This window comes from Musa acuminata, chromosome BXJ2-5, assembly GCF_036884655.1.
Source record: "Musa acuminata AAA Group cultivar baxijiao chromosome BXJ2-5, Cavendish_Baxijiao_AAA, whole genome shotgun sequence".
NCBI classification, from domain to species: Eukaryota; Viridiplantae; Streptophyta; class Magnoliopsida; order Zingiberales; family Musaceae; genus Musa; species Musa acuminata.
This window is the reverse complement of record NC_088342.1, coordinates 8,563,855-8,582,877: the sequence shown is the minus strand read 5'-3', so window position 1 is coordinate 8,582,877 and position 19,023 is coordinate 8,563,855. Positions and strand designations below refer to the sequence as shown.

At 38.8% G+C, this 19,023-nt stretch overlaps 2 protein-coding genes across 3 annotated transcripts; both read left to right on the top strand.

Annotated features, from left to right (window-relative positions):
- The first annotated feature begins 72 nt into the window (after window positions 1–72).
- Window positions 73–13,210, top strand: LOC103984464 (DNA replication ATP-dependent helicase/nuclease JHS1). 2 transcript variants are annotated; one of them, XM_018825983.2, is made up of 34 exons: window positions 73–520; window positions 611–781; window positions 866–1,081; window positions 1,188–1,250; window positions 1,359–1,559; window positions 1,650–1,703; window positions 1,793–1,854; window positions 2,435–2,567; window positions 2,745–2,855; window positions 2,968–3,064; window positions 3,180–3,262; window positions 4,057–4,122; window positions 4,622–4,777; window positions 5,070–5,125; window positions 5,233–5,293; window positions 5,361–5,471; window positions 5,551–5,607; window positions 7,140–7,274; window positions 7,362–7,595; window positions 8,227–8,301; window positions 8,453–8,574; window positions 8,653–8,725; window positions 8,816–8,920; window positions 9,035–9,202; window positions 10,039–10,108; window positions 10,204–10,352; window positions 10,841–10,918; window positions 10,998–11,090; window positions 11,188–11,325; window positions 11,661–11,700; window positions 11,782–11,855; window positions 12,071–12,205; window positions 12,371–12,490; window positions 12,817–13,210. In XM_018825983.2, the coding sequence occupies exons 1-34, from the start codon at window positions 170–172 to the stop codon at window positions 12,976–12,978; spliced, it is 4,020 nt and encodes a 1,339-aa protein (XP_018681528.2). In that variant the 5' UTR covers window positions 73–169; the 3' UTR covers window positions 12,979–13,210. The 2 variants fall into 2 exon arrangements, with proteins under 2 accessions (XP_018681528.2, XP_064964642.1); XM_065108570.1 differs by having other exon boundaries at window positions 1,185–1,250.
- A 3,159-nt stretch (window positions 13,211–16,369) lies between these two features.
- On the top strand, window positions 16,370–17,841 carry LOC135611688 (cyclin-P4-1-like). Its single transcript, XM_065107331.1, has 2 exons — window positions 16,370–16,743; window positions 17,431–17,841. Exons 1-2 carry the CDS (start codon window positions 16,370–16,372, stop codon window positions 17,705–17,707), a joined length of 651 nt encoding a protein of 216 aa, XP_064963403.1. The 3' UTR covers window positions 17,708–17,841.
- Window positions 17,842–19,023: the final 1,182 nt, after the last annotated feature.

Sequence of the window (19,023 nt, the reverse complement as noted above, 5' to 3'; positions counted from 1 at the left end):
ATATTTTCGATCCCACCCCGAATGGGCGAATGAGACGCTGTTTGGGCGGGAAAACCCTCCCCACCGCCCCTCCCCCCTCTCCTTCCGCGCCCGCCCTTAAACTTCATCCTCGTTTCCCCGCCGCCTTCTCTCCCCATAGACCCCAACCGTCTTTCCGCACCCCCCTCGCATGGCGCCGAAGAAGAGAGCTTCTGCCTCCTCCTCATCATCGGCGGCGTCCTCCTCCTCCTCCAGAAGAACCAATCAAAGCCAGCAGCCCTCGCAGCCGTCGAAGTTCGGGATCCAACACTTCTTCGAGCGCCACTCGCAGTCCCAGGCCGCCGCTACCTCCTCCTCCTCGAACCCCCCAGACCCCATCCCCGATCGGAACCTTAACCTTCCTCAGCCAGGGGCCGAGGCCGCCGATAAGCCGCCGCGGCCGGATGCCCCCTCCGAAGGCGGGCAGAGTTCGTCGTGGCAGATCTCGCCGGAGGTCTCCAAATCGGTCACCAACAAGCGCGTTAGATTCTCCCCTGGAACGGTGAGCTTCTTGAGAGTCTTCTTTGAAACCGATTCAAGATCGCCGCTTTTGTTGATTTCGTGCTCCTTCGTCCGTTGTTTTCTTGGTTAGTTGATATGCCAGAGCCAAGATGATGGGGGAGACGCGGTTACTTGGAAGATCTCGCCTGTCAACGAACGGCTGCAGTCGATCTCCTCGAAGCAGTTGCCCAGGATGATGAGGATATCTCGTGAGGCACCGAGGCCACAAGAGTCCACTTTGCGTCCTTGCTCTCTTAAACAGGTGCTACCGCGAGGGTCTACATGCATATGTTTTGTTAACGTCTCTTTTCTGTGTTTTAACTCATAGAACGTGTTCTGGATGTAGGATCCTTCTTGTTCTAACAGCAAACTTGAGAAGTGGCTTTCTTCTTCTGCCACAGTGGCATCTGTTAAGTCCTTGAGTTTTTCGAGGGAGGTCTTGTTTGAAGAGTCAGAGGACTATGGTAGCCACGAGAGCAATGATGATCCAAAGAACGCTACTGTAGTGGATTTCAAGAGCTCATTTCGGACTCCGCCATCCATGCCTTATGGCTCCAAGGAGGTAATCATCTGAATCACCTGGACTTTGGACTGACCTTCTTTGTTCAATTTTAATGGGAAATGATTATCCATTTATGTATTTGTTTGATTATATTCATGAGCAGCAGTTGATTGGTGGTGTTGGTTGCAATGAAGAAACCGAGCAGTTGGGTTCACAGGTTTACCGAAAGGTTTGAATTGAAGTATTGATCATAGAATCTTCACAGTTCCTTTTCCTTTTGATATCAAAGGAGTGCAAACTGTAATAGCTAATGACTCATACCCATCTTCACTTTTAGGCATTGCTTGATCTTTTAGATCAAGTCGAAGATGCAATTACTGACGAACCAGTCCCTGGCGATCCCAGGCGTTTTGAGGGTCAGAATGCTACAGCTGTCAAGATTCAACTCGAATCTGACCCTTCAAAGAGAAGCTTTGAGGCCAATCCATCTGAAATAGATTCTAACTCTTCGCCTTATGATACCTTTCTTGTACTAGAAGTATTCTTCTTTCTTTCTTTCGGCACTTTTCATACTAAAAGGCTGGTAACCATTTAGTTGTATTTACTCCCTTGTCTCTTACAATTAAAGGTATCAGAAAAGCATAAGAGCGCTGATTCCTTGTGCGTCCAAACTCCTCTAAAGGTGCACTTAATTTTGTAAAAGCAAGTTTATTCAACATTCATGGAATTTTCAGGCCACATGCAAGTGAAACCTTTGTTTCTTGATTGCAGGTTCTTCGATTGCTTAATGAACAAAGCGGCCAAGAGCGGATCTTGCATCTCTGTGATGAGTGGTCAGTTTTCCTTTAGCTCAGATATCTTAAGGTCATCTAGGTGTTTCTTCCAATTGGTTCGTAATTATGGGTAGTTCACACAAAGGATGATCAGTCTGCATGAGGAATTCTTTCCTGTCTCAATTTGCATCAATATTTGAAGGAGTTTAGGGGTGATGTTAGTAGTTCCAGAGACTTAACACGAGCCTACTGTATCTATATATTCTGACTTGTGTGGTCCATGATATGCCATGATATATCTGCATTATTGTTTTTGCCGGCCAACATGGCCCCTGTATTGAAGAGTTTGAAATGTGATGTACAGTGCTGCAAAGGCATTTCATGAAAACAGACCCATATTTTATATAATCAGTATTTTCTTAATTCACTGGTAAATTGGGATGAAGATTAACCATTTCACTTGTATTCTTACCTGTTGATGTGCCACAGTTCTGCATGAACTTGAAGTTTACTATTGTTTTCTTCATTAGGATGTTTAAGTTTTGTGATTCCTAATTGCAGCTTTTGTGTCTTTCCTTTATTCACAATTACCCTACCAAAGTGTCAGCTGGAGCTGTGCTGTTTTTTTCTTTTATTTTAGGTTTTATAGCCTGATTGGACCTGGAGATACTATAAGTGTAGTTGGAGATTTTGATGAGATGGGAAGATGCATTGTTGATCATGCTGAAAATCTCATCATCGTTTATCCAGACATACTCTTATCTGGAACTCGGGTAATTATTTTGTTTTGTGGTTTATGCTATTCCATTACATTGACTATAGATTTTGATACAGTTTTAGCATTTTTCATATGCTGCTGTTTTTATAAAAATATTGGATTTCTTAACATTCATAGTATTTGTTGCATTTTTTTCATCCTGCTTCATTTAATGTCTTCATATTTTGTTCAGGTTGCCTCTAGTTTTACTTGTTCCCGGCGAGCAGTACTTGATGAGAGACTGAAGAGTTCTGAGCATTTTTCTGCTGCATTACTTGGCACCTTGCTCCATCAAATATTTCAGGTTCATGATTCAAGGAATCGACTTCTGTTCCTTAGGCCACATTGCTTTCCTTTAGTTTTGGTATCAGTAGGTTATGAGTCTAAGTGCCATTAATAGTTTTCTTCTACTGTAGGCTGGACTTCTGAAGGAGTTTCCTTCAAGGCAGTTCTTGGAAGAGTATGCAGGAATGGTTCTTCAGAAAAATATCGAGAATATATATGCATGTGGAGGTAGGAATCCTTGTTGAACTGCATAAAAAAAATTGCATGTTATAGTATCCAGATTTGTGCATTATTTAGGTCTTCGCCTGTGGTAACAGTGCATGCACAATGTTTTTCTATGCAGCCAATGAGAAAGATATTTTTTTAAAGCTTATCGAGGCAATTCCAAGGATATTAAATTGGCTGACATGCTTTAAGGTGAAAGAGGTACTGAGGGAATGGAAGCCTTTTCTTTACACAACTTATGATCTTGACCTACATGATTTTGCATCATTCTTTTTTCTGGCATGGCGCTTTTGTTGGTTTGTCATATAAGAACCTTTTTGATTGATGTTCTCATGGAGTGACTATTAGTACTAGGTCATCTGTTTTGCCTCGTAAAAAGTCTCTTCTATAGCAGTTGGACTAGGACCTATGACTTAACAAAGGTGATGGATTGATTAGGTTGGGACTTGAAAGGTGCCCGGTGATTAGCCTAGTTGCAATTTTTCTAATTTTACAAGTAATTTATTTTGATCCATTGTGTAGAAAACTGCACATGTGTTCTGAGCTGTCAGTGTCCTTTTCTCTCTTGCTTTTGTTCTTAGGGTCCTTTATTGGATTGTTTTAGTTTTTTTTCTCCTTGTGTTCATTTTAACTATAATATATTTATTAGTCTTTGAGGTTAATTAGCATGCATGTGAAATAAATTAAATTATGTAGATTTGACTAAAACTTGCACAAAATAATATATCAGCCTAAATTAGAAAATTGAAGTCTTTGGCCTGGGCAGTGCAAATTGAAAATGAGCCAGAAAATGATAATGTTCATTGTTTACTACATAAACATGCCAAAGTGAAGTTATGTTATAAGGTTAGTCATGACAATTTCCAAAATTACATTGGATATAAGTATCTGTTTACAGTTTCTCTTATGCTTTTCTGATCCAAACAAAAGTATGCTTGCATAACATAATTGTTAATTTTTTGACATTTGCTAATATTTTCTTAGCATTTTGTCAGGAAGGTAAAAGCATGTCTGTTGATTTTGGACATTCTGATGGTATGAAGGATGTCAGCATAAGCGAGGTGAGGCATAAATTTTAGGTGTGGGCATATCCTTGTGACTTTGACATGATGGTTTCCTATATGTGGTTTTCATTCACATGGCTCGAAATTTGATTACAAGTATTGGATGCAATAAGTCATAAATTTTCACAAAATGGTTTACTCTATTTTAGAATAGTGTTGTTAACCTTCAATAACTTTTTGTTGGCTTTATTTTTATGGGTAATAACAACAGGTTTAAGTACAATCTTATAGATAACTATCATTTTCTTTTGAACTAATATTGCAAAATAAAAACTGCATATGCGTTTAGAAGAATGTTAAGTTTTTAGCCCTAGATGAAGGTCACATATGATAGGGTTGAGGGTTTAGGGCTATGGGTTGAGGTATGTCATTATCCACCCCCAGGGAGCACCTTTAGGTTGGGGTGTAGGCATGTTAATCAACTTTAGGATGTAGTGCATTGTAAAAATCTATATGATTCCCAGTCAATATCTATGATGTGCACTGGAAAATTCAGGTTATTGATATTGAAGAGATGGCATGGGCCCCAAGATATGGCCTGAAAGGAATGATTGATGCTTCTGTCCGTGTAAAGATTACTTCAAGCAGTAATGGGTCACATGAGACAATAATGCCTTTAGAATTCAAGACCGGAAAAGGAAATAATGGTCAGGTATGGTCACATCTCAGAAGTTATTTAATTTTCTCTTGATTGGGATTTTAAATACCGGTTGGATCAGTATCTATCAACTGCTATTTGCTGATCTGACCAAGTATTGATATCAAAACATATAGCTTAAAATCATTACATATACCTTTTTTCATTTTTTATTATTGTATTCAGTGATTCCAGACAGTACATGTTGGCATATTGACCTGTATAATGGTACCATATTGGTCCTATAGCTTATTGAAATAGGTATTATATTAGACCATTATTTAAAACCTTACTCTTGACTGTGCAGATTGCTATGGAACATTGTGCTCAGGTTATATTGTACACTCTTCTGATGTCTGACAGGTAATTTCAACTTGATATATTTTGACTGCTATTTCTTTTTCCATATGACGTTTTCTTTGCTGGGCTAGACAGGATTGACATTTCAAGTGGGAACTCTCCTCTTTCAGATATATGAAAAATGATATCAACTCTGGTCTTTTGTATTACCTTCAGATGGATCAGACACAGGTAACAAGGAACTATGTCTTTATAGTTTCCAAATGTCTCAAGTGCTATCTTAAGTTTCTTCTTACAGGGTGTTAAAGTTCAACGTTCTGACTTAATTGGGCTAATTATGCGCCGAAATGAGCTTGCAACTGAGATCTTGAAGGCATTAAGAACACAGTACCTACCACCAATGCTACAGGCATGGCTAAGAGAAACTTGTGTACTGATCGACTGGTTTAGAGGATTTTCATTTAGGTTTCAATGTAATGATTTTGCAGAACTTAACAATGTGCAAAGCTTGTCGCCACCTCAACATCTGCATGGTCTATCATAAGGTAAATCAAGTAGATTTTTAATATTCTTGCTCTGCAGAGGTGCTATACTTTCAACCTTTATTTTCTGAAGCAATTATAATATTGATCACTACCCATAAACCATAAAGATCCTTCTTCTCAAAGGAATCTCATATCAAAATGTAGTAAAATATTCCTTGATCTTGACTTTTATTATGTCTAGACTAAACTTCCATGTTCCGTGTAGCATTAATAATCTTTGTTTTATGTGTCTACTACTTCTTTTATCTCTTTTCCCTGCATATTAGCCTCCACTTCCTTCAGTGACTACTAAATTAAAATGTATTCTTCTTCTATATTATGTGCTCTCTTGTTTGTTTTTTCATTCACTGTTTATGTTCAACCTCATCTTCTGATTCCCATATGATAATTGATATGATATTCCTTAAAGGGTGAACCCAGTGTTTGGGGAGTCAATGTACAAAGACGTACCTCTGTCAACCTTGTCACTGTGCCATCCACACTCTGACAGTATATTTTTATCTAACTTAATGTTAGTACTATATAGTATATAGTGCCTTAGAATTACTATATGTTTTAGATTATGTTGGAATAGGTCCTAAAAAACAAAAAATACGTTTATATTAACATGTTTTCTAGATTTTGTTAATTATTTATGATTTATTACTTTACACATATTTGGTGAGTCTTAGACATTTTGTATCTTTTTTAAAGGCATAGAATATGTGAATTAGCACACTATATTTGAGCCGCCTACTAAAACCGGCAATCCTAGAGCATGACACTCAAACTCTGATCACCTAGATCATTTATTTGTGCCACCTGCTCATATGCAATTTTTCTTACATTTCACACTCATTTGATATATTTATTACTATTTATGTGCTTTGTTTATTTCCTGTTGTGTGTGCTATCAGTGACCAGTACATCTACAACATATAGAAGTAATATTATCAGGAAGAGGTTCACTTGCTGATGAAACTTCAGACTTGATTGATTGATTCTTGTCGATCAGTTTCACGTGAATGTAGTTTACACTAGTTTCTTTTGTTTACATATTTTGATAATTTATATAATAATAATCACTTAAGGCATAATCAAAAGAAAGAGTATCTTTAATCTTACTATCTTAGGCTGCAATTTTCTTTTAGATGGTGTAGTTTATACATTTACCTATGTGAATCTAAAACATAGGCAATTTACCAAGTATTTTTAGATATGTTGTGAAACTGGGCCAGGTCACATGGTTCTTTAATGCTGAATAGGCTATTTGTTTTTGATATTCGCATGCTGTAACTTGTAACTATACATTGCATAGTTAGATTTTCTTGCTTTATTCATGTCATCCATGTCTGTTATCATGATTGACTTTTTGTTAAGTTTGTTTCCTTGATTCAATTTGAAACCAATCTATATTCTCCATTGTTGTACGAAATTGCTAAGGACGATAACTTCCAGAATGTTGGTCTATTTAGTATCTGGTTATCTTTATATCCAGGCACTTATTATACTATTTAGGATGCCATCATGATGATTTTTTGTTGATGGAATAGGCTTATGGAGGCAATTCTGATAGCAGTGGACTTGGTGATTTGTTCAACAGCCTTGTGGGTCACTTAACCATTGCTCATTGTAAGTTTCTCAAGCATTGGGTTCGTTTGGTTGACTTGGAGGCTCAAGCATCACAGGTTGAACCATTTTATCTTTTCCTCAAACACAAAGGTTACTGCATTATTGCATGATGGACTGAGCTCTGAAAGTGTCTAAAATTTCAGGCCAATAAGAAAGCAATTCTACGCCCACATACTCGAAGAGGAGACAACAGTACTGGAAGTGTTTCGTACACCCTTCTCAATTTAAAAAGTGATTTTCCAGGCCATGAATCTGTTCATAATGGCAGACACATATATCATTTTGTGCGACATGGACAGATTGGTCAGGAGCAAAATTTTTCCTCTGAATCCAGAATGAACAACCTTGATTGCACATTTAGATGCGGTGATTATGTGGTACGGCTAATGTATTTTGTTTTTCTATTTCACTTTTCATGTATATCCATAAATTATTTTGGTTTAGTAATTGCTGATAGTTAAGAAGTCCTGTATACATACTAGGCTAACTGTAAAATCAACAATTACATGACAAAGTTTTCCTACATGAAGGTGGATATGTGGCTTGCTGACAAAACAAAACTAATCTTATGTCTTGACCCTTATTATGACTTGACTTGTAACATGGCCCTGCCAAACACTTCTGTATCTACTGGCCCCTGATTGTTTTTACATTATTATATGTTTTAAACTTGAAAATGTCAACAAGCCATGTTGCTTAGAAAAGGTGTTTTCGGCTTACTATTGATATGGCATGGATCCTCGTCAACATAGTGTTGCCAAGATGTTACACAGTTGACAATTGTCAAAGCTTCCTTCTGAACCATGTCTCAAATGCTTGACTTTGTTAAATTGTCACTGCAATTATTTTTTTTTTGTTTTCTTGAACTGAAGATTAAATTAAACATTGAGCTCACATCTGTTTGCTTATATGATCCTTTAATTGTTCAGCACGTGTATCCTAAAATACAACTCCACATATCTGGTCAACTTACTAGATTTCTTTACATTTCTTGTATATGAGTTTTAGGTGCTTAGCACGGAGGCTGGGCGTATTGCAGTTGCAAGTGGAGTTATAAATGATATTAGTCAGTCTCGTGTATCGGTAAAAAAAAACCTTTTCTTTTCCTGGGATATCTGAATTTTGTTATTTTGTAAACCTCCTCATAATATACTTGGTAACAAGTGGTAAATCTTTTTTCCGTATGGACAATGCTCTTCAGTAACCAACTTTATGTGGATGTGCATGCTGGCAGGTGTCTTTTTCTCGGCGTCTAAGGCTTCCAGGAATTGATCGTTCATTAGAAATGGAGCGTCTTATTCAAGAAGTTTGGAGAATTGACAAAGATGAATTTGCTTCCTCTTTTGCAATCATGAGGTAGTCCATATGATAATCACCTTTCTAATAAAAGAATTATCTAAATTCAAAGACTCTATTTCTTTTGTCCATGTTCAGGTTCAATCTGATACAATTGTTTGCTCAAAGCTCACAATGTGGACACCTGAGGAAGATGGTTGTTGACCTTGAGGTAATCAAAATTCTATTGCCAGGTTCGTCCAGCCCTGCATTGTTTTGTTGGACACGATAATATTTCTTCTACTTATTTCAATCTCTACAGACACCTAGGTTTGATAGTGAAGGAATATTAAGTCAAGATCCTGCAGTGTCATATATACGTTCAGAAAAGAATTTGAATGATGACCAGCGGAGATCCATTCAAAAGGTACCTACAAAATTTTGATCTATTAGCCATGACCAATGCCCAATTTTGCTACCTTATATCTGAAAACTATGATATCTTGGTACCTGTACTAGCTTGTTACATTGTGCTCTTCAGATTCTAGCTACAAAGGATTACACTCTTATTTTAGGAATGCCCGGAACGGGAAAGACATCCACAATGGTGCATGCTGTGAAAGCGTTACTAATAAGAGGAGCTTCCATTTTACTTACGTCATATACTAATTCCGCAATTGATACTTTGCTTATCAAATTGAAATCTCAGGTGATCTCTCAGCCACGTTATCCTACATAATGTGTTATGTATAAGTTCTGTTCATTTATTGTCTTGATAAAGGGATATATATATATATATATATATATATATATAGAGAGAGAGAGAGAGAGAGAGAGAGAGAGAGAGAGAGAGAGAGAGAACTTGCAAAGGCCATAAAATGACAGTTGCCCTATGATTATTTTTTACTGCCATGTACATGCAAGGTAGATTGTTCCTTTTTTTGTGCATTGATTACTACAATTTTGGTGCTGAAAAGCATTGCATTACTGTACAAAACAATTTTTAAAAAAATTCCTTTATAATCATGAGCTGGGGTGAGATGTTAAAATTTAAACAACTCTATACGTTCTATTCCTGAGACAATAGTTGTAAGATGGGAGCCAAAAGTTGTATCATGATGTTTGGTCATAAGCGCAGACTTCATTTGAAGTTTTACCAAGTGCACCTTTGTCCTCGAAGTTCTATAAGTTGGCTTGCACGTTCACCATCAAGCATCTTGTGCAATTTTATATGACATCATAAATTTTGTTAGAAAAAGACATTTTTAGTCAGTCAAGTTGTATGAACTAAGTTCTTTATCTTCGAAGTAGAGCAAGAATTTAACATTTTTGAATTAAAATTTGTAAGGTATCCATCCTGACCTTCTATATCCAGAGTCCAAATTTCTATGTGCACTTATAAATGTTTTTTTTCTGGATCAATGGAAGTTGTATTCATACTCAATCCTCTGTAAGAAGAAGCACCTAATAGTTTTCATCTAAATTGATGTTGCGACTTGTAAATCCAAATGATATTCAGTTTGTTGAAGTGTTTCACTTATGCAGGGTATAGATTTTGTACGTGTCGGAAGACGCGAAGCAGTGCACACTGATGTTCTTGAGCATTGTTTTACAGGTGGGAACTTTTTTACCTGTTCATTCTTTTGCTATTAGGTCCTCAACATTGTTCTTATCTGTATTCTTATGTAAGCTTTTGTCCTATGGCAACAGAGGACATACACACTGTGGATGAGATTAAAGCAAAGATGGAACATGTTCGGGTTGTTGGGGTTACTTGCTTGGGAATCAATCATCCACTTCTTGTGAATAAGAAGTTCGATATCTGCATAATGGATGAGGCTGGTCAAACCACATTGCCTGTGTGTATTTTTCACTCTTCCATCATGTTTGGTTATATAATGTTAGCCACTATATCAAGAGTTGGTTATAAATTTAATCAGTATGCGCTTTTAAGGATTGTATACTGCTATTGTATGAAGGTGTGGATTGGTAGGCCATAGTATGCTGAAAGGAAAACGGAGTGGAAAAGAGTAAGCAAAAGAAAGGAAAGGGAGGGGGTCATATTGGTTGGGAACTTCTAATTATGTTGCTTGGAATGGGACTTTTTCTTCCCCCGAGGAAAGTGAGAGCTGAATCATCAAGGAATCAAGCTGAATGTACATTTATTTATAAATGCATAGGGTTGTTGTTGAAGTGATTGATCAAGTAATACATCCTTGGAAAATCCCACAATATGTGCTACTACTTATTTGGGCAATGGGAATATGATTGTTTGAATGGTGCCTTAAGTAACCCTGCTCCTTTCTCCATGAATTATGTTATTTCTTATAACAATTCTTGTATTCAGGTTTCACTGGGACCATTGATGCTTGCCTCAAAATTTGTTCTTGTTGGGGATCATTATCAGCTTCCACCTCTTGTTCAGGTATGTATCAACCTTAGCAGTGTCACACCAACTTTTTTGCTATAGGTTGAATGAACAAGTTAACTTTTTTGTCATGTAGAGCACAGAGGCACGGGAAAATGGAATGTGCATTAGCTTGTTTTGTAGGCTATCAGAAGCACATCCTCAAGCAATATCAGCCTTGCAATGCCAGGTCCTGCCTGTTATAGACACTGTACAGACATGGTTGCTTTGCTTTTCATTACATTCCACAATAGTATATGAGCTTTCTTTTATTTTTTTGCTTTCAGTACCGCATGTGTGCTGGTATTATGGAATTGTCAAATGCATTGATATATGGGAACAGATTACGCTGTGGTTCCTCTGAAATAGCAGATGCGAAGCTCGAGTTTTCTTGTTCTAAATCTACCATATTGTGGCAACAAGAGGTAAGATGCATTGCGCTAAAATGTTGATTGATAGTTTTCTTGTAAAATGAGGAACTGTTGATGCTGCAAATTCAAAGAGTCGACAAGATGCATTCTGGAGACTATTCATGTGTCTTATAAGCAAATTCAAAGGGTTTTACTCTATAGGGCTTAGGCAAACAAACAGCCCTGGTAACTTATGTCTTAAGTGGCATGTAGACCTGTTGTCCTTTTTTTCCACATCCAAACTACTAGTGCTGAGTCTGTATAACATTCAATGGTGGAATTTTATAAGCATGCTAGTGATTCTAGCCTAGGAGATGCAATTCTCAAAGTTGGTTTTTCATTTTTGTCAGATTCTGAATCCAAACAGACCAGTCATCTTTGTAAGTACAGGTCAGTGATAATATTTTTATGAAACTTTTGATATGTCATATATTTGTCATTAAAAAATTGATTTTATATCTGCTCCTTCAGATAATTTGGCTGCTACTGAGGAACAAGATCATAAAGCTCTGGCCAGCTATTCAGAAGCATATATCATTTCAGAGGTATGAATATCCACCATAGCTCTCTCCCTTTCAGACAATTAAAAATGAAACCTGTAACTTAGCAACGTTGCTGCTGCCATGCATGTTTTATCTATTCTCATTCTTGATATTTATTGCGTAAAGTGGAGGAACATGACATTCAAGTAATATATGTATTTTTGCATCTACATGAATTTCCATTTGGAATTCATTCACTATTTCATTTTCTCCAATAGATCACCAAAGAATTAATCAGGAGAGGCATTGCTGGAGATGGCATTGGGATCATTACCCCATACAACTCACAGGCCAATATCATACGACAAGTCATTGGTGCTTCTGTAGAGGTTCAGACGATTGACAAATATCAGGTAACACTAGATGTCACCATCAGTCTGTAAGGAAATTAACTAATGTTTTACTAAGAAGATGGACAATTAGTTTTCTTGTTAATTTAGAGGTCTTATATGATTGTTTTTGCTGAAGTATGTCTGGCTTTTTTCAAGAACTTATACCAGCATTGTATTGAGCTGCAGGGAAGGGACAAGGATTGCATAATGGTATCATTTGTACGGTCTTCAAAAAACTTTAGATCCTGCAATTCTTCTTTGCTTGGAGATTGGCACCGAATCAATGTTGCTATCACACGTGCAAAGGTAGCCCAAAATCAGCTAACTTCATCAATCTTCAGTGTTGGTATTGTTATGACCAGTGAAATCGATATTTTTTTTGCTCGCTAGATATTCAAGTTCTATTTATTTTTTTCATGTCAAGATTTTCTTGGCTCAAAAATCTTGATGGTGATAAATCCAGACCAAAGTAGAGAATCATAATATTTTGTTGTATAGTATAGATTCATGCTGGTAGAAATATATATGTTGACATGCACAAGCAAAGAATATGAATGCTCAGTTGTATTTCTTTTGCTTATCTAGCATTCTAGCAACAAGATTAATGATGTCTCATGCTTTTGCCGGTGCAGAAAAAGCTGATTATGGTTGGATCTTGTGAAACCCTATCCAGAGTTCCATTGCTAAAGCTTCTGATAGAAAAGGTGAATGAGCAGGATGGCATTGTGTGCATCTCCAAGAATGATCTTCCATGCTTGGAGGAGCTAAAGAAATCTTTCCATCCAAGTCTATAGTTGCAGAGGTTGTGAGTTCCAATAGGTTATAAAATCACAATCCTTAGGTGATAATCTTTGTTGTATAGATTGATCCCTCTAATCTGTACATATAAGTTCTATGTTGATAGATTACTCTTCTGGCTACTGACCATGTTTTTGGTGTTTATTATGACACATGGGGTCATCCTAAATGTTGGAGAGTGTACATTACATTCTTACATTAAATTAAATTCAAGAAATGGTTTTCTTAATTTTTTTGTATTATTGGACCTCAACATACAAATTCTCTTTCAAGTGATTTGAGACCTCAACATCATCCAAGATGAGATCATCATCCTGGATGTAATAACATCTTGGAGTTCATGATGTGTTGCGCTTGTGGTTATTAAGGACATCTTGTTGAGTGGCACATGATGATGCCATGGTATTCTTGGTTGGGAAAGATGACCACGCAAAAGGGCAATAGGTGCTGGCTCACATGATGTTCCTTGCTCTTGTCTGAAATCTGAATGTTCCATGGACCTGTCTCTCTCACTTGTCCTACACTTATGACGGACAACGTGTGTTTGGATCCAACATCATGGCAGAGCCGCTCGAGTGCCTACAGAGGCCATGTTGATGTCACTAGGACCATGTTATGCTTTGTGCTCCTTTTATGACTTGAACATAAAAAGATATTACAGACTTGAACAAGTCTGTAGGTGCCAAGGTTGATTGAGAGCTCCTACACTTTTTCTTATGGATGTGATTCTGGTCCTCCTTTTTTTGCCTCTGTGTTGTCTATAAGATATCCTGCTGATAATTAGAGTCATCTGGAGCTTGTTGGGTATCTGAGACAAGCCATGTTGTGTGTTCAGGACCTTGTCTGAGACAAGCCCCATTTTGTATTTTGTCACTTGTGGCATCTAATTCAATACCTTTTCTCTCTCTCTCTCTCTCTCTCTCTCTCTCTCTTTCTTTTTTTTTGTTTCTTTCTGTCCACCTTGGTGTTTTAGATTTCTGAAAAGAAAAAAAATATTTTTGTTTGATAGATGAAATATACTTCAAAATGTATACCTATATGTTCATAACTGTTTTTGAATTTTTGAACTCTCTCGAAAAACAATCTAATCTTACTGTTGTACCAAAACTTGCCCTCTGTTTTGTTTTGTAGGAATCAATGAAATCTGACGATATTTGACCTATGATGTCTCAAGTGTTCTCATCAGCAGGCAAGAAAGATACATGCTTTAGCAGATGATCTTATCATTGCACTTCTTGCAGTTCAGTGCAGACAGAAATCCACTATGACCTGCTTCAAGCAATTGATGTGCAAAGTTTCAGCCTTAGTTTGCATCGGCATAAAAGAACACCTTAATCGTGAGTTGCTTAGCTCACCTAACAATACCTTCATCGGTACAAAACCTCACCTAAGAAAGAAAACCACAAGCCACTCACTCTGGTTTCTCAACAATGCCTTCCAGGCTAACAGCTGCAGGTGGACTGGATTTTGCATTGGTCTGACCAAACCCACAACTCCACATTCAGGACAAGAACGTGAAGCATCCAAGAGAATGCCAGCTTGAGATGGACTTACTTCGCAAGACATGGATACACCGATGACCACCTCAACCTATCCAGAGAAGGAAATCAGCCGCTTGTGTGTCCACAACATTGATGGGAATTCCTGCACTGCTGCTGGCATTCCCTGGTCCACACCTTCACCGTGGCACGAGCTAAAGATGCTGGCTGCTTTCTTGTCCCGGAGTGGTTCAAATGTCTCATTTCATACGATCTTATGAACTGACATGCCATGTAGAGTGCAGAAAATGGATTGCTAGCCATGTATTATTGGGCACCAGAATGGCATTAGGACCTGCTCTGTTCCAAACAGTACGAGTAAAAGCCAAGAGGAAGAGGCTGCTTGTTTTGGTTGTGTCCACTGTTCACCTGAGGTCATGAAGTAATTTGATGATGGATGCAGCCTGACAAAATTCACCGTGAAGAGTGACAAGTCCAGAAGATTTGAGTCGCATGGCAATGCTTGTGTCCAAATTTCAAATCGATTCACCAAGATATCAAACTCCAGCTGTTGTCTTTGAATCTTTGGAAGACTCTGCAAGGTTTGACTCGACTCATTGTCCGATGACAGTAGCAGCTCATAAGATGAACACACTGGAGTGAAGGCAGATTTCTCATCTGACACTGGTATTAGAGTTAATTGGTATATTGGAAGGATTAGGATTTCATTTGGCTGATGTACCACGATGGACTCCTCATAAAGACAAAACTGTTTCGATTGGCAAAAGCAACTTGTTGCATGGCTGTGATTTTGGTGGTATTGGGTGTGACAACATGGCATCAAGCAAGTGGAACTTTGAATTTGAACTTAGAGAGAGAACTGTTCGACCTTATGAACAATCAAGATTAAGTAGGATGCAGGTGAAGGTTGAAGAATCTTTGAGGCAGATATAAAGGTGTCTGATTCACTGTTGGCCAATCTTGAGCCCTCATTACAGGAGAGACCTTCAACATCTCAGCTCTCTTCGAAAAGAATAGACCTCAAACCTATGTCATTAATTCAATCATCAAACATATTGGAGGAGATTTCAACCTTTAAATGAGGCCATTCAATTTGCAGAAACAGATTTATGAATCATAAAAAAGGACATTCATCACAAGGGAGAAGGAAAGAAAGAAAACAGAGACATTCACCACATGGTGGGATTCATGTTTGTGCCATCTCTTCTTCTAATCTTGGGGGTTTTATGAGCTCATCTACCCACTTCGACAGCAAAGGACAAGGACAACTCATCCTTGCAAGCTTTATGTACTGTGCCATGCTTCTTTGCCACCTTGTCATCATAATCTATCTTGCAAGCATGAGTTCATGATCCATTCCGAAGCAAGTCTGCTGCTGTTGGCTTTGGTTAAGCAATTCAAATCAACAAGTAAGAGTTACATCCTACCAGACTTGTGCTGTACTGTCTTGCCCTTCAACTCTTCCATCATTTGCCTTTCTCATGCAGCCCAACCCTGAGATCACAGACTCTGCTCCCTACTGAAGACAAGGGCTTAAGATATGATATGATATGATCTGGGGCTCCTTTTCAATCTTTTGTTGGTTGGTGAAAGGAAAGAAATGATTCCAAATGTAAACCACCTGTCTCTCTCCTTGTACTGATTCAGTGGTGAAGTTGAGCCTGTCACAGAATTTAGTTGAACTCAATAGTTAGATTACAGCAAATCTTGTAGTAATTCCTCGTAGTAACCCTGTCATGTTCTGTCTTCCAAGAATCTATCTGCCAAACCAAACACCTTCACATGGATTTGGATCGCTCGGTGAGTCAAAACGATCTCATCTCTCTCTCTCTCTCTCTCTCCATATATATATATATATATATATATATATATATATATATATAAGGACATGGACTTGTCTGTCCCAAGAGAGGCTCCAATGGCGGAGCTGGTGGAGGAGGCCCATGCAGTCCCCGGAGTGGTCTCCGTGCTGTCCGCCATCCTCGCGCGGGTGGCGGAGCGCAACGACGCAGCCGGCCGCCCCGTGTCGCCGCGCCACCTCGCGTCGGCCTTCCGCGGGCTGGCCAGGCCGGCCATATCGGTGCGCGGCTACCTGGAGCGCATCTTCCGGTACGCCGGCTGCAGCCCCGCGTGCTACGTCGTCGCCTACATCTACCTCGACCGCTTCGCGCGGCGCCACCCGGCCGCGTCGTTCGACTCGCTCAACGTCCACCGCTTCCTCATCACCAGCGTCCTCACCGCCGTCAAATTCATGGACGACATGTAAGTGGTACTTCTACGTTGAGCCGATTCCTGTCCTTAGTTTCGCATGAAGAGCTTGGTGAATGGATTCACTGATGCTTGAAGCGATCCAATTAGTGTTGTTCGCAGGCGTTCTTGCTCTGTGATTTGGGGAGATGATGAAGTTTCTCCTCCTCTTTCTTGCAGAAGCTATTAGATTCTTCCAAAGCTGCTATGTCTTGCCGAATTCTTGCATGATTCTAATTCCATTGACTAGCATCACAAGTTCCTCCTCTTGTAATAGATCACCTCACTTCTGACAGGTTGATTCTTATGTAGATCTAATTTTGCTTTCTTTGGTCAGTCTTCAGTCAAGATCATGTCTGTTGTTAGATTTGATAGCTCTGATGGTATGGCTTGGATCTGCCAACTTCTACAGTAGCAGCTGCCAAATAGCAGTTGCCATCACAGAATATTACATGAAGAAAGGAAGTTTTCATCAGGACCACCTAAATGAAGGCCATTGGCATTTTCATGAAATGGAATTCAAGTGAAACATCACACCTTACATTGCAAGCCAACCAGAAGTTCTTGCATTGATCCTTATGTTGAAGCTTCTTTTTTAGTTCTTGTTGGCAATTGACATGCACCTAACAGTTCATCCTTCACTTGCTTTGGCTTCTCTATCATGCTCGCTGCAAATGATTGTTTCTCTGCATATGTGTGCAGATGCTACAACAATGCATACTTTGCAAAGGTCGGAGGGATTAGCTTGATGGAAATGAACCACCTAGAAATCGACTTCTTGTTCAGCATCGGCTTCGAGTTGAACGTAACTCCTGCCATCTTCAGCTCCTACTGCTCAATTCTCCAGAGGGAACTGTACCTGCAGTCACCTCCTCCCCCCCCTCCTTCCACAAACCTGCATTGCTGCTTGACAGAGGATGAATCCAGCAGCCGCCAGCAGAAGCAAGGAGCCGTTCAGCTAATATTCTTTGGCACATAGTGTAGTTTCAATCAATCTGTGGCTATAACCTTTGTCCTCTATCCTTCTTCACTTTGGCAATGGCGTGTACAGAATTTGGTTCCTTGTTGTCAGAGCATGAATACATCTTCTTCACCACCTGCTGAATTCAGATCTGAGTTACTGTTGCATGGTCACCTACAGGTTCATGGTTGGCATGATTTGAAGTAGATGGAGCCATGGCCTCTAGGTGCATGTTACATTGTGTCAACCACTACAGCAAGGGTGATAGCTGTGAGACATTGGGATTTGGATATGCTATGGTCTATTCTATTCTCTGAAGCCATTTGTAGGTTGACATCCTGCTAATTTTTTGTGTGTGTGCAGAGAGCAAGTGTGCCCCTCAAATGCTGCACCAAAAGTGCATGGTCTAGTGGGGGAGAAAGCATGGATTTGGATCCATGGCACTTGGCTAAACAATGAAGGAAAGAAGATGGCCATGTGAGCTCTCTCCCAACATGTTATCCCCACATGGCACTCAAGTTTGTGATCCACACTTGGTGCATCTGGCTTGTGTGTGGGGTACTCCATTGCCTTGGGGTTGGATCTCAGCTTGTGGTCTGAGATGGTGAGATGATTCAGTGTGTGTTTCTCTATGTTCTTTCACAGTATATTAGTTTGGCAATTTTAAATTTTTAGAATTACTTATCATCTCAATCAAATCATTTATCATCATATTCCTATATTTCCTTTTTCTCATTTACATATAATAGCATCATGTATGATTAATTAAAATTATTTATATAATATTCGTTCTTCATTCATACTTAGCATTATATATTTAGATTTTACTCCTACATCAAGTCTAAATTTTAAAAAGTTACATTCATCTTCCTATAGTTACGAAAGTAAAACATTTAGGTTCATTTGTCGTCAGTTTTATCAATCGAAACACGAAAACAAATGGTAAAAAAATAATGTTAATTTTTTGACGGATAACGTCGATGGTGGTGGATGATGACATCGTCGATGACCACGAGTGATTATCGTGGATAAAGAGAGTGACAACGAGAGTTGAGGGTTGTTCTGCATTTGTGTCGATGTCATTATAGTTGCATGCAATGAAAGGATCGCTCGACATTTGCATCAACGTCAACGTAATTATTGAGCGATAAAAGGGCCACCAATGCAAATGTTGAGCGGTGTCACTTTGCATTTGCATCAACATCAACACAATTACTAAGTCGCGAAAGAGCCATCGTTGTAGATATCGAGCGATGTTGATCTATAACTACGTTAGCATCGACGCAGATGTATAACGGCTTTTACTTCTCATCGTCACTCTTCTCATCCACAAT

What these genes read in the sequence shown, in the direction of transcription:
- LOC103984464 (XM_065108570.1), top strand. Translation starts at nt 170, where the DNA reads ATGGCGCCGAAGAAGAGAGCTTCTGCCTCCTCCTCATCATCGGCGGCG. An exon ending in TTCAGATGGATCAGACACAG is followed by an intron (nt 5,294 to 5,360) that starts GTAACAAGGAAC and finishes TTCTTCTTACAG; the next exon opens with GGTGTTAAAGTTCAACGTTC. An exon ending in CTGGTCAAACCACATTGCCT is followed by an intron (nt 10,353 to 10,840) that starts GTGTGTATTTTT and finishes TCTTGTATTCAG; the next exon opens with GTTTCACTGGGACCATTGAT.
- LOC135611688 (XM_065107331.1), top strand. Translation starts at nt 16,370, where the DNA reads ATGGACTTGTCTGTCCCAAGAGAGGCTCCAATGGCGGAGCTGGTGGAG. An exon ending in GTCAAATTCATGGACGACAT is followed by an intron (nt 16,744 to 17,430) that starts GTAAGTGGTACT and finishes ATATGTGTGCAG; the next exon opens with ATGCTACAACAATGCATACT.